This window comes from Phaseolus vulgaris, chromosome 8 (genome assembly GCF_051622355.1).
Source record: "Phaseolus vulgaris cultivar YP4 chromosome 8, ASM5162235v1, whole genome shotgun sequence".
NCBI classification, from domain to species: domain Eukaryota; kingdom Viridiplantae; phylum Streptophyta; class Magnoliopsida; order Fabales; family Fabaceae; genus Phaseolus; species Phaseolus vulgaris.
The window spans coordinates 6,496,989-6,510,614 of NC_143505.1; the positions used below are offsets into that span (position 1 = coordinate 6,496,989).

At 31.1% G+C, this 13,626-nt stretch overlaps 2 protein-coding genes across 15 annotated transcripts; one reads left to right on the forward strand and one right to left on the reverse strand.

Moving 5' to 3' along the window:
• The first annotated feature begins 1,083 nt into the window (after positions 1-1,083).
• Positions 1,084-10,226, forward strand: LOC137824400 (SET domain-containing protein). 14 transcript variants are annotated; one of them, XR_016514859.1, is made up of 17 exons: positions 1,084-1,295; positions 1,413-1,503; positions 1,801-1,975; positions 2,058-2,163; positions 2,654-2,736; positions 3,433-3,459; positions 3,539-3,651; positions 3,789-3,908; positions 4,334-4,414; positions 4,566-4,630; positions 6,150-6,206; positions 6,530-6,601; positions 6,727-6,935; positions 7,657-7,772; positions 7,883-7,996; positions 8,432-8,579; positions 9,642-10,226. XR_016514859.1 is itself a non-coding variant. In XM_068630035.2 (17 exons), the coding sequence occupies exons 1-17, from the start codon at positions 1,245-1,247 to the stop codon at positions 9,663-9,665; spliced, it is 1,692 nt and encodes a 563-aa protein (XP_068486136.1). In that variant the 5' UTR covers positions 1,084-1,244; the 3' UTR covers positions 9,666-10,226. The 14 variants fall into 14 exon arrangements, 10 of the variants coding, with proteins under 10 accessions (XP_068486136.1, XP_090150069.1, XP_090150062.1 ...); XM_068630035.2 differs by having other exon boundaries at positions 6,687-6,935; XM_090293943.1 differs by having other exon boundaries at positions 6,687-6,935; positions 8,432-8,589; positions 9,561-9,776.
• Positions 9,447-12,025, reverse strand: LOC137824401 (uncharacterized). Its single transcript, XM_068630037.2, has 3 exons — positions 11,636-12,025; positions 10,863-11,074; positions 9,447-9,972 (listed from the first exon to the last, which is right to left on the reverse strand). Exons 1-3 carry the CDS (start codon positions 11,847-11,849, stop codon positions 9,589-9,591), a joined length of 810 nt encoding a protein of 269 aa, XP_068486138.1. The 5' UTR covers positions 11,850-12,025; the 3' UTR covers positions 9,447-9,588.
• Positions 12,026-13,626: the final 1,601 nt, after the last annotated feature.

Here is a 13,626-nt window from a genome sequence, read left to right on the forward strand (position 1 = left end):
GTTCGTGTTTTGGAATATATTTCATATGTTTTAAAAAATTTATTCCAAAAATCTTGTCCAAGAAATTTTATTTAAAAAATCTTGTTCTATAAATTTTATTATGTTGTAAAAAAGTGGAATGTATTTTATGAATTCTAAAACGTGTTATGGTAAGTTACTTTAAATAAGGATAAAATAGTCATTCTGAAAATTTTGTTGTGCAGGTTCAGAAATGGGCTGCAAGAAGTAAAAGCTATGATACTGTTGCACTTGGCTCATTAATCAAAGCAGTGATAACAAATGCATAGTTTTGGATTATTTTTGGGCAATTACTTCCTGCACCATATCAATGCACCCAATTTAAGTATAAAAAGACGAAAGTACCCTTAAATAAATAGGATTATACGTTACGGATATTCTTTTCTGGAATGTTTCCAGATTTTTTTTTTCCAAAACGAATTTTATGTATTATGGATTTTTTTTATCCAGAATGAGATTTTGAATTTTGAATTCTGGATATATTTGTCTCGATGGTGTTTTTTGAGTTTTGGATTTTCATTTCCAGAGTAAATAACTTTTTTGGAATCAAAAATTTTATATTGGATACAAGTTAAAAATGATTGGGCGTAGGAAGAACTTGTCTTGTTTTCGTTCGTCAATGTCAATATGATATAAAATATGAAAATATTTGCCTTGTTTTTGCTACTTCCATATGGATTTGATAGTAGTTTTCGAATTATGTAATCCGAACACACACTTAATAAAAGACTTTCATATTACATAATCTAGAAAGTAGAAAAAACTTCCAGATTATATAATTAAAAAACTAAAGATGCAACTAAAAAAAACTTATGAATTAGGTAATATGGAACTAATTACAAATTTAAAAAATCACTTTAATTCATTTTCCCATTCCATAAGCTACTAGAAAAATAAAAAAATAAAGAAAATATAAATAATTAGTAAAATTTTTTTGTAGATATGATATTTTCTCTAAAATATACTTACACTTTACGAAAATTGATATTCTTTGTCTTAAACCAGGGAAATGGATTGAATATTTTTTCTAACTTTATAATGTTTAATCTCAACACTTAAATGAACATCTTACTCTCTTTTTTCTCTTAAAAATGAACGTTCAGTATTATTATAATTTGCACTTTATTTTTTTATTTTTTTTAAGGCTTTTACTCAATTAATTAAACCCTTGGTCACTCTTTTATTCAAGTAGGCGCAAACCAAAAATTGAGTAGGTACTAGTAGCTATGGCGAGCCCAGAAGAAGCAAAGCTCGAAACTTTCATGCAGTGGCTGCAGGTTCGTGAACATGCTTATGAATTTGTGGCCAAAGGGCAACGTATATTAAGATTTTGTGTTGAATACACCATGGTGTCTTTTGATAAGTTTTGAATTTGGATTTGGGATTGAATTCAGGTAAATGGGGTGGAGCTACGAGGTTGCAAGATCAAGTGGTGTGATTCCAAACGAGGGTTTGGAATCTTTTCTGAAAAAGATGTTTCTGATGGTAATATCAATATGGATTGAGTAGAGAGAAGGAGTTGGTGTTATTGTTTGTTAGAATATACCTGACATTGTTGCTGTTTGGAATATGAAAGTGTCTGAAATTTTGTTAATTCCCTTTTGTTATAATCTTAAAATGTTGAAATTTGAAAACACTGGTCTTGCCTTTGAAGCTAAAAAAAGGGCATCGTCATAAAAGGAAATTTTTTAGGTGCTTAGTGTTGTCATCTGAATGTTTACAGTTCTGTGCCTCTTGACCACTGAAAGGAGAGAATGTAATATTGTTTTCTTCAAAAATCAGGGGTTGTGTTGGTTGTTCCACTAGATTTAGCCATTACTCCAATGAGGGTGTTGCAAGATCCTCTTATGGGACCAGCATGTAGAGCAATGTTTGAAGAAGGAGATGTAGATGACAGGTTACTAATGATGCTGTTATTGACTGTGGAGCGTTTGCGTAAGAATTCTCTATGGAAGCCGTATGTATGGTTAATTGTGTTTTACTTTGGGAATAAGATTGTGTTGTGAGTTTCACTTGTGAGGTGGTTGAAACTAAATCAGGTACCTTGACATGCTTCCAACCACTTTTGGGAATCCACTTTGGTTTAGTGATGATGAACTTAAAGAACTAAGAGGAACAACATTATATCGCGCGACTGAATTGCAGGTAATTTGTCTTGTGACTCATTATTTGTGTACCATTTACCAGTTGAATTATAGTTGTGCTTTTCTTGCCAGTTTGAAGACATATGATAAAAAAACAGAACTGATTATCCCTGTGTAGGCTTGTCTTTGTTTCACTGAATTTCAAAACATAGTTTGTGTGACCTTATATTTATTTGCTTCCCATAACTGCAGAAAGTAGTTTGTGTGACCACTCTGTTCTGAAGCTTTTGTATGTGCTCTTCGATGAGTAATGATCAATGTGATAAAATGACGTAGGAGGGGCATACACTAGATACACTATAAAAACCACTTAAAAAAACCTAAGCATAGTTTTATTTGTGTCTGATTTCATCTTCCAAGCGAACATGTTTAGTTTTTTTATATGGTGTTTGTCTGTTTGAGATAGAACCAGATGCCAGATTTCATCTCTGGTATATTAACTTCTGGTCACTTTACTCAACAGTATGTTTGATAACTGTCTTATCTTGCAGAAGAAAAGCCTGCTTTCTCTGTATGAAACTAAAGTGAAGGATACAGTGAAGAAACTTTTGACTCTTGATGGAAATTCAGAGATGTATGTGCTGGGTAAAATTGTATTTTTATCGATTAGTTTACGTTTTTTAAGTGTTAAATTCATATTTGAGACGGGTTACTGTTCTTGAAATTTTGATGTCGTATATTTAGAGCTATTTAATGTAGGATATTTGTTGATGATGTTATTTTGCTTTTGGGATTGAGTCCTACACTTGTGGATGTATAACTTACTTGTTACTGGTTCACTACTTCGCCTTATATGAAAGGTATTATTTGTGGCACTAAGAATTAAATGCGAATGTTCTTATACTATTTTAAATGTGCATCTGCTTTTCCTATTAAGTTCTATTCAACATATTTCATTCTGATGTAAGTAATCTATTTCTTGATGTTCTAGGATATGGTCCTTTCAAGCTGTCAAAAATGCAAGATATTGTCTTTTCTTTTGGTCATAGTCTACCACTGAAGTAAAAGAACTTAAGATTTGATTGGTCAATATGACATTCTATGCAATTGTATTTACATTTCTACGTTGTCTTTTCAATATACCCCATATCAATCTGCAGTAAATATTTCGTCATTCTACATTAAAAAATGCCATAACTCTATACCTTTCAGCTATCTTTAGAATGATGAATTTAAATGTTTTAGATTTGTTTTCAAACAGCTATTAACTTGTTAGCTAAAATTTGAACATACATTTACGTTGCTTCTTTTCTGCCTGACCTTTTTGCAGTGAGGTGTGCTTTGAAGATTTCCTTTGGTATGTGCTGTTTACTTTAGTGAATTTTTATGGTCAACTAAATCCTTGGAGGTTGATAGTAGACTTGCCTTCTTGCTAGGGCGAATTCAGTATTTTGGACCCGTGCTTTGAACATTCCAATGCCTCGATCCTATGTATTTCCAGAAATGCAAGATGATCATGACAGTTGCATTCCTGAAGCTGATGAAAAAAGTGAGTCTGTCTTTTTTTTCACTAATTTCCTATAATAATTTTCTCTTCTGTTTTCTGTCCAATAAAAAAGGTCAGCATTTAGTATTCTATGAATTTGAGAAATCAAAACGGTTTTAAAATAGGGAAGTTTAATGCAGGTAGCCAGGTTAAAAAATCTAACAATTTGACCAAGGAAGTGACATCTACCAGTTACACAATGACAGGAGAAACAGTTTGGGTTGAGGGTCTTGTCCCTGGCATTGACTTTTGTAACCATGGTAATTGTTTTACTTGAACCGTTGATATTTAATTTACTTCTATTTTGCTTTCCTGTTCATTTCTTCAATGATTTTTTTTTTATCGTTCCCCTTTAGATATTGTTTGATAGAAAACCCATTCTTAGATGTCTAACAGTGTATAGATTTCTGTCAATTACTTTCTTGACATCATATCAAAGCCTTTATGAACTAACGGCTTAGATGTCAATCCTTGTTGCTCCAATTCTGATAAATTTTGGTGCAAACTATGAAGTGATAACGTCCATGTGTTCAGCAGGCATAGTGATTGATAAATGGGAAAGATAAATGAACTGTTTGTTTCCATAAACATGTATTCCTGGCTTTGTGCCAGGGTCTGCCATCTTCATGTAATATATGCTAGATATAACAAATGCCTTATTTACCTTGATCATATGGCCAATCAGATCTGAAGCCAATAGCAACATGGGAAGTTGATGGAACTGGTTTAGCAACAGGAATTCCTTTCTCCATGTATCTTACTTTAGGTAACAATTTTTCTTTTTATATTCATTGCCCTTGTTAACATCCAAATAAGTGTTTTCCACTTTTGTGCCTCTGCATTTGTAGTTTCTTTCAAATTTCCATTTTATTTATATTTTTCTTTCTCTCTCCATTTTTCTTTTCTTGATTGCAAAGCTGCTCAAAGTCCCTTACGGAATGACCAAGAAATTTCCATTAGTTATGGAAACAAGGGAAATGAGGTACTTCATATTGTTCCGTGTTTTTAAAAATTGAAACAATTTTCCTATATTATTTTCTATATTCTAGTTTACTTTTCTGTTCTATTTTTACCATTCATTTTAAGCACCAATTTTTTGGGCTTCAAGCTGAGAAGTATGTAAGGGAAAATAAGGTTTTTCATGTGGCAACCACTGGTGTAATGTCTTGTTGCAATATATTCAACTTCACTGCAAAAGATTTCATTGAACCAGATACATAATTGCCTTGTCAATAAACTGCAACACTGCGTTGTGTTGCCCTGTAGATTTGTCCCTTTAACTTTGAGTTCACGTGTACTATTATACATATGCCTTAGTTGCATATTAGTATATTACTACCCAACTACCATCATTTTTCAAATTATACCATCAAGTTTTTTGTTGCACCTTTTACTATCATAGTTTTCAATTTTCAACAAAGTTGTGACATGTCCTAAAGCATGATGCTGTTTTGTTACCATGGTTTTTCAAAACAACATCACTTGAAGATAAAATGCTTACAAATTGGAAAACATGATAGTAAAATAAATTCACCACATGATAATTATTAAGTGGGTAAAATGTGTGTTCGTGGCCATATCAAGTAAGAAAATGTTTTATTATGAGAGATGAGAGGGATTAATAACTACCGTCAGATCAAAATAGACTGGTTATATTAAAATGCTTATTTGTAGATTTATTAACATCTTTTTTTACACTAGCAAAATCACTAAATATTCATGGAACTAAAATAAAATTTCTCAAAGATCTCAATCATTTCATTTAAAATATTTCAATTATCATATTAATCTTCTTTTAAGATTAATTCATCGCCATGATCATTGTTACCATCATCATGACAGTAGTGGTGGCATGATACTGGTGTCAATGAGGGTGGTGATTGCGACAGTGACAATGATAATAATGGTGATGGTGATAAGATAATCATAATCTTAAAGAAAACACATGATTATTAAGATATTTTATAATGAAATAATTGAAATCTCTTAGAGATTTTATTTCTGTTTTATGAATATTTAGATACTTTTTGTTATAAAAAGGAAATAAAATAGAGATTTGTTAGTGTACAAAAGATTTTAATAATTCTTTAAGTATTTTAGTCTAAACTGACTATTTTGTTCTGATGGCAGTTATTAATCCTTCTCATCTATCATAATAAAACATTTCTCACCTTATGTGGCCTCTATATATACTACAAAAAATGAGGCGTTCTGTGTCTCTATACATACTTTTAAAAATAAATAAATAAAAAGAGGGATAATAGAGGCTAAATAATAAATAGTGAGTGGTTTATGGTGTACTGTTGGAGGAAGTCAGTGATTTGGGGAATGTGGGAGAAAAATAATACTTTACAGTGGTAGTTAGAAGAGTAAAAATAGAATACACGAAATGTGTACACTAAAACAACATATCCCCATATACACATGAAAGGTTGATGTATAAGCTACTTTGAAGCTTATTTAAAGTTCTAATGGTTTTCGTATTTTTCCACTTGTCACAGGAACTTCTGTATCTGTATGGTTTTGTCATTGATGACAACACAGATGACTATGTCATGGTAATGGCTTATACTTAGACCTTGCGCACCCAGAGTAAAAAATCTCTTTATTTTTAAACATGTTACTCCCCTTCTCTTAATTGTTCTTGTTAGCATAATTCAGTTTGTACTCTCAAGAAGCTTTCTTGTGTTCATTTGTTTTTAATTATGGCTACCACCCCGTTTATTTGTTGCTTAATGGCAATTTAAATTTGTGGCAAGTTTTATTAAAGATATCTAGTAATATCTACCTGTTTTTTAATCAATTCCTTGCAATAGTTACCCAATCAGTGTTGCAACTGTAATAGCATTTCATTCTTTGACCGTATTGTTTGGTCCTCCAGGTCCACTATCCAGCAGAAGCAATGAATACTATTTCCTTTTCAGAGTCCAAAGGGCAGCTTCTTGAAGTGCAGGTACGCTAATAATTTACCTTCATCTTTCTGTTCTAAAATTTCCAACTTCTGTAATTACACTTTCTGTTTCTTTATATGTTTACAGAAGGCTGAAATGAGATGTCTTTTACCCAAAACCTTTCTAGATAATGGGTTTTTTCCACTCGGAACTCAAACCAGTGGAGAAGATAACAAGGAAAAAGCTGACCAAGTTTGCAACTATAGTTGGAGTGGTCAGCGCAAGACGCCATCTTATGCAAACAAGCTGGTGTTTCCTGAGAAATTTATGACTACTTTGAGGACCATAGCCATGCAAGAAGAAGAGCTTTACAAGGTTTCATCAATGCTGGAAGAGGTTCAGTTTCTATACTACATTTTACTTTTCATATTTCCCTTGAAATGTTAGACTATTGGCTCCTACCTTTGTCACTGAAACTGTATTTTCTCTTTCTTTCGTTAGTCTTTTATCTAGTTTTACCACATTTCCAATCCGTTCCATTAGTTAACTGCTGCAGGTTAAGTAACCTGGCTACTTGACATTCGATTCCATCACGGGGACAATGACAACCTCTTTGTCTTTGAAAGAGAAACATAAACCTTGCCTTACCTGCAGTTAAATTTCTTACAACTTAGTAATATTCAGACTGAAAATACTAAATGAAAACAATTGACTGTATAGTCACTGCTGAGCATGTGGCAATATAACAGTGCTACTGATGACTATTCAAATACTGAACCAATCCATTGTAATACAATTAATTTCAAGCTCAGATACAAGTTACATGTTAATTAATTGTTTTTAATTTTCAACAAAACGTCTTTAATGCATTAATAACTTTCAGTTTTTTCTTTTATTTATTTTGGAATCCATGTACTCAATTATATAATCATGTTTAGAACTGTTGAATTAAAGGTCAATTAGAAGTCCTTCCCACCTTTGCCTTTGATTGTTGGCTGATTTTGTGATAAAATGAAATTAATTTATTATTACTTTTAGCTAGAAGCCTAGAACCCGAAGGCAAGTGATAAGCATTATATTAATTTGAATTGTTTATGTTCATGCTCTCTATGAAAAGCTTGCTGGATCTGAAAGGGAGAGAGAACTATCAGATACAGATGTCCAATCAGCAGTGTGGGAGGTCTGTGGTGATTCTGGAGCTTTACAATTGCTTGTTGATCTTCTTCGTGTGAAGTAAGTTCCTGGAATTACATAGCCATGATGCTTTAATCTCTTTTAATGCATCATCATTTCAACATTGATGATCTTATGTGCAATGCCTAACTGATTTCACTGCATTCAAGGATGATGGATCTTGAAGAGAATTCTGGAACAGATGAAAATGACCTTGATTTACTCAGGAAAGCCCTTATTATTGATAGCCAGGAAGACAGCAAACAATGCACCGGCAATTTAAGGTAGAAATTAGTATACTTGATTATAGTATTCATATATGCCTTGATTATTAGGGATGACTCTGATGCCTATCTTTTTTCAAGGGTACAGGTACCTAAACTGAGTCGTCCATCATTTCTTTCTTCTTGATTCTATTCAACGGCTTTTCAAGACCATACTAAAAAATTATTAATGACAAAAGTTTAAAAAAACTATTAGGGACCAAAAGTTTATCCCTGGCCAAAAACACATTTAAGCCTAATTTATAATGTTTTTTTTTGCAACTTATCTGAATAACTTATTGATATCTTATGAAAACAACTTATATGAAAATAGTTTAACTATGCTTCCTTGTTTATTACAGAGACAACATATACATAAACATTTGTTAACTAAACGCTTAAGTTGTTTATATGTACACCATTTCATTGCATAATTTGTCTTTCCCAAAATTTCAGCATAAAGACAAATGACTCTGAGGAACCAAAGTTGATGACTACAAACAAGTGGTCTGCTATAGTATATCGGCGTGGACAGAAGCAGCTAACAAGGTTATTCTTGAAAGAAGCAGAACATGCTTTGCAGTTATCACAGAATGAAGAAGAGGTGATTTCATGTTAACTATGTATGTCACATTGTTTAGTTCTATTTTTTCACTATCATCTTAACCAATGGTCACTCCTTTTCTTTGAGTAGTTGTTAAATAGGCCAAGTGCCTATAGGCACAACTAATTAAAACCTCAAGAAAAATTAAAATAATTTTTAACACTATTCATTCAAGAATTGCTCCAATTACGTTCTACACTTTAGTCATTTTTTATGCTTTCTTTTCTTTTAATGATCATAAAGAAAGTTGATTACACATTTAACATTTAATCTTTATATTTGTAACATTTTAATGTTTTGGTTTCTGTATCTAAAAAATACCCGTTTTAGTCTTAAATATGCAGTTTTAATCTTTATCATCTATTGTATCTTTAACAACAAATTTCTGCTAGAAAAGTTGGTGGTTCTGTACCACCATTTTTTATTCTATGATAGTGTTAGTTAAGAGAGTCAAGACATATTGATCATTGCAAAAATAAAATTATAAATACATGAAAACTATTTATAATTAAGTCTTGTAATTTTTTTAATATTTAAAACTATGATGATGTTTATAATTAATTAAAAAAAAATTTAAACGGGCGAAAATAATATGAAGTTGATTTTAAGAAGGATGTATAACATTTTAAAAATATTTAAAATTAAACCTGTTTTGAAATATTAGACTTGGAAATGAATTTTTTTTTATCATATACACAATTTTGAACATAATTAAGAGGTAAATAAAATATAGTGATAATAAAGTTATATCTTAAGAGAGAATTGAAAAAAACACTACTCCATTCTCAAGAATGAATGAAGGTTTTTATATTATTATATAAATTTTGGTTAAGATTAATACTTGGTGGAAAAAGAATCACATGGACATATGCAGAAATTCAACTAAAAATACGAAATATAAATATTAAACCTATGTAGCAGAACTTGGACTTTGTGGCAGCCATGGTATGAAAACTACATTTATCCAAAAATTGTTTTCAGATCCATTAAATTCAACTATAGCTATTTATCAACTCTCTAATCCTGCCAAATGCTTAAGTAACCAGCCTACTAAATAAGCAGAAGCTGCAGCTATGGCACCACTGAAAAGTGTGACAGCAGCAGAGAAGATGATGTTTTGGCCAGCAATCCTTGCCTTTGCCACCCCAAGAAGAGCAAGGGCAAGTGCAGAAACAAGGCATGCACTAAGAAACTTGATAGAGTCATTGTCAGTGAATGGTATGAGGATGATGAAGGAGAGCAAAGGAGCTGAGCCAAAGAGCATGAAGGATGCAAAGGTCACAAGGCCATTCTTCCAGTGCTTCACTTCTTGGTCTGCTGGCAGCACTCCCTTGTCTGCCACCATTCTCTGGTCTACCAGGATGTCATTGTACTTTGTGAATATGTTCACAACCTTCCACCAAGTAACAAAATCCAGACCAAGTTTAGAAGTTACAAGCAATTTATCTAAGAGGATAAAATATCGAAGAGGACAAAAGGAAGGATAAATAGTTCATATTGACATATTTCAGGAAAAAAAATTAAAATCTCAGTACAAAACTGTAATTTCAAGATTAATATGCAAATAATCTTGAAAAGAGTATTTTTACCTTTTGTTTTTTTCTTTATAACCATTCAAGGTAAAAATATTAACCTTAGTTTTCCAACACATATGACAAATCCTAACGACTAAACATATGACTATAATAGTAACTTTTTTTAAAATAACAAATACTAAAGACTAAACACAAACACATTGTTGTACTTTTTCATTAATTCCTTTTCATTAATAGAATTCAAACAAAACTAAAAGAGTTAAAATTGTTGTACTTTTTTTTATGATTGAAATATATCAATCCTTATTATAGTGAATTGACCATTTGCTCATGACAAATAAGTTAACATGTTAAGAGTAAGCTTTTGACTCTAGATAAGTTTTGTTACAATTTCTCCTCTCTAAAACACTTTTTCTAACACACATTTTATCATTGGTTAAGTTTATTGAAACTTAAAAACCAAGATAAAGTCATTACATAAGATGTAAGATCTGTCAAAGAAATTTATTTTCAATAAATTTTAATTGATAATAGTGCCTTCAAAAGAGAATTGCAGGCATTTTTCATAATACATGTACCAACAGTGCAAGTCTTTTATTATGTATGATAAGCTTGTTGATTTTTATATCAGTTGAGTTGAAAGTAATACTAATGATAGTTTCCAATGGGTAGATAGTATAAAAGTTTACATTTGGAAATGTATGTGAAACTCTAATTTTATTTCAAATGGTAGTTTTTTTATGCTTACCATGGTTGCATCATTGCAGTCCATCCCTAGAGCTTGATAGTGATTCACTAACTCTGATTGCTCCTTTTTCCTTTGGTTGTTGACATCCCATTCTGTCACTTTCCTTTCCTCAATGATCACTTCCTGCTCAGAGCTAGCAGACACAGAGTCCCCAAATCCCATTGATATTGCATCTGCCACCAGGTTTGAGAATCCAAGAACCAGCACATGCCCTGCATATAAAGTGTACCATATAAGTTAAAATAGCATATATGCTATATATTTGCATCAATGGCAAGACAATCTGTATCAGTGTTTCTGAGAAACATGAATGTACAAATGCAGACATAGTGACAAGAACCTTTGTCACACATAATCTCCATTGTAAAAACTAATGGAATTTGTTGCGAAAAGCCCAAGCTGCGAGTTCCTATCATACTACCTATCATACAATCTTAGCACTAAAAATTAGTGTGAAAAGGACAAAAGCTGTAGATGCAATCATAGCACTGTAAATCCCTTTTACCTCCATCGCTGTAATTAAACAGCAAACAGATTCATTGATATTAAGCATAAACTCTTAAACATTATAAATAATCATAAATTAACACAGGATGCATAAGCTCATAACAACACATGTTGAGCTTCTGGGGTCTAGGCTCCATTTCCAGATTATATCCTTTAAGTGATAACCAACTTAAAGCATCAAAATTTGTAAAAGTATCTCAAAATTTCAGCAAAATATCAAAGACCCTAATTACAGTTAAAAGAAAAAATGACATATATACACGTACCAGAGGATCTAGTGCTAGCATTGATGGAAGAAATGAGAGAAAAGCAAGTGATAATGGCATCAAGCCCTGCAAAAACTATACTCTTTACATATTTTCCCTTCCAGGGCTCTCTTGGTCTCTCACTACTCTTCCTTTCCGAGTCACCACCGTCCTCCGCCGCTGTCTGGAGGAGCCTTGTGGTGGTGCCATCACTGCTGCCACCTCTCTCACCCATTAAAACTCAAGCCTTTTTTTAATTTTTTTGTCTGTTTTGGAACTTTGGTGCATAGTATAGTGGTAAAAAATTGAAATTGTTTTTCACTGTGATTGATTCAAGTGGGAAAGCTTGAATTGGTGTCACTATGCATGCGATTGAACAAGCACGTTGATAATGAGTGGATTTGTGTTTCAGTGTTTGATTGACACGTTGAAAATGAGTGGATTTGTCTTTCAGTGTTTGATTGACACGTTTCCATGATGACTCACCACCACACCTTCAACAACACTTCTCTTCTTCTGCAAACTAACAGAGAAAAAAACACTGTTTATTTTGGTAGGGTTGATAACGTGGACGGGTCATGCGGTGCGGGCCTGTGTCCTGCTATTGAAAGTTCCGGACAGATTTATTAATTTAATGTGTTGATTTGTTTAGGTTCGCACTCTGTGTGTGGATCAATTATTATTATTTTGGTCCGTATAAAAAAAATAATTATTATTTTATTTTTTTAAACAAAATTATATCTCATTTATATTATTGTTGTAGTGTATCCTTTTAAATTTAATGGACAGAAGAAAAGATATCTAAATAAATTAATATTAAAAATAAGAGAATTTAGTTTTAGGTAAAATTTTATATTTAAAATTTGTTGATAAAAAAATAATATAAATAAGAGATTTTATTAAAATATTTTATAATAAAATTTTGATAAGATATTTAGTGCATTTACGTATATATTAAAGAAAAATATATACAAAATAAAATTTTAATTATTTTTAATTAAAAACCTTCTAACAACTGTGTATTGAAATATTTTTCTTTTTTATTTTTTTATCTTAATTGAATGAATTAAAATAAAAATAAAATTTAAATTTTCAAAACAGAAATGTATTTTTATAATTAAAATTTTAATTTAGAAAAAAAAATTCTTATGCGACTGGTCTGCAGGTCTGTCAAGTTACCTCTTACGCAGGAAGGAATCAGTAAAATGAGTCTACACCTCAAATGTGAGATAGACCAACCCGATCCACATTTTGCGAACTAAACATGATAGGTATATGCAGAACAGATCAACTTGTATTGTCACCCTATATAATAGTTATTTTAGCTTTTTAGAATAATATTGAAACTCAAGACTCTTTTTAAAGTAAACTGCTAATTTAATTATTAAAATTAATTAAGTAATAAAGTAATTCTTAAAATTCTCATCATCAATTCATTTAGTTTGGTCAAATTGCAATTAATGCAATACTCTTTAAATTATAAATTTCAATAATTTTGTCCTTATAATTACAATGATAGGATAAATTGTTGCTGATTATAAAATTTCAACTATTTTATGGTTTCATAATTACATCTCACATTAATACATGAAATTTTGATGCCGACAGAAAAAGTATGAAATTTGGACGCAAAATAGATTTAATATTTTAAAGAAAATAAATAATAAATAATAAATATAACACTAATTAAGTCAATGTAATTAAGTAAAAAGGGACAATACTTTATCTGCAGGAATAATAAAATATTTTTTATTACTAATACTTCAAGTTCCCAGAGTAATACTATAATTAATAGTTATATTAACATTTTCGTGACTATACTTTACATGAACTACTTAATTATATTATAGATATAAGAATTAAAAATCGAATTAAACTCCATAAAAATGTTTTCTTTTTCAATTAATAAATTATTTTATCAGTACAACTATTTGGAACGATTTTTAATTATTTTAAATATGTTATTCATGCAAATTTTGAAGTTAAGATTTTGTTTGGACTGAAAGAAAGAA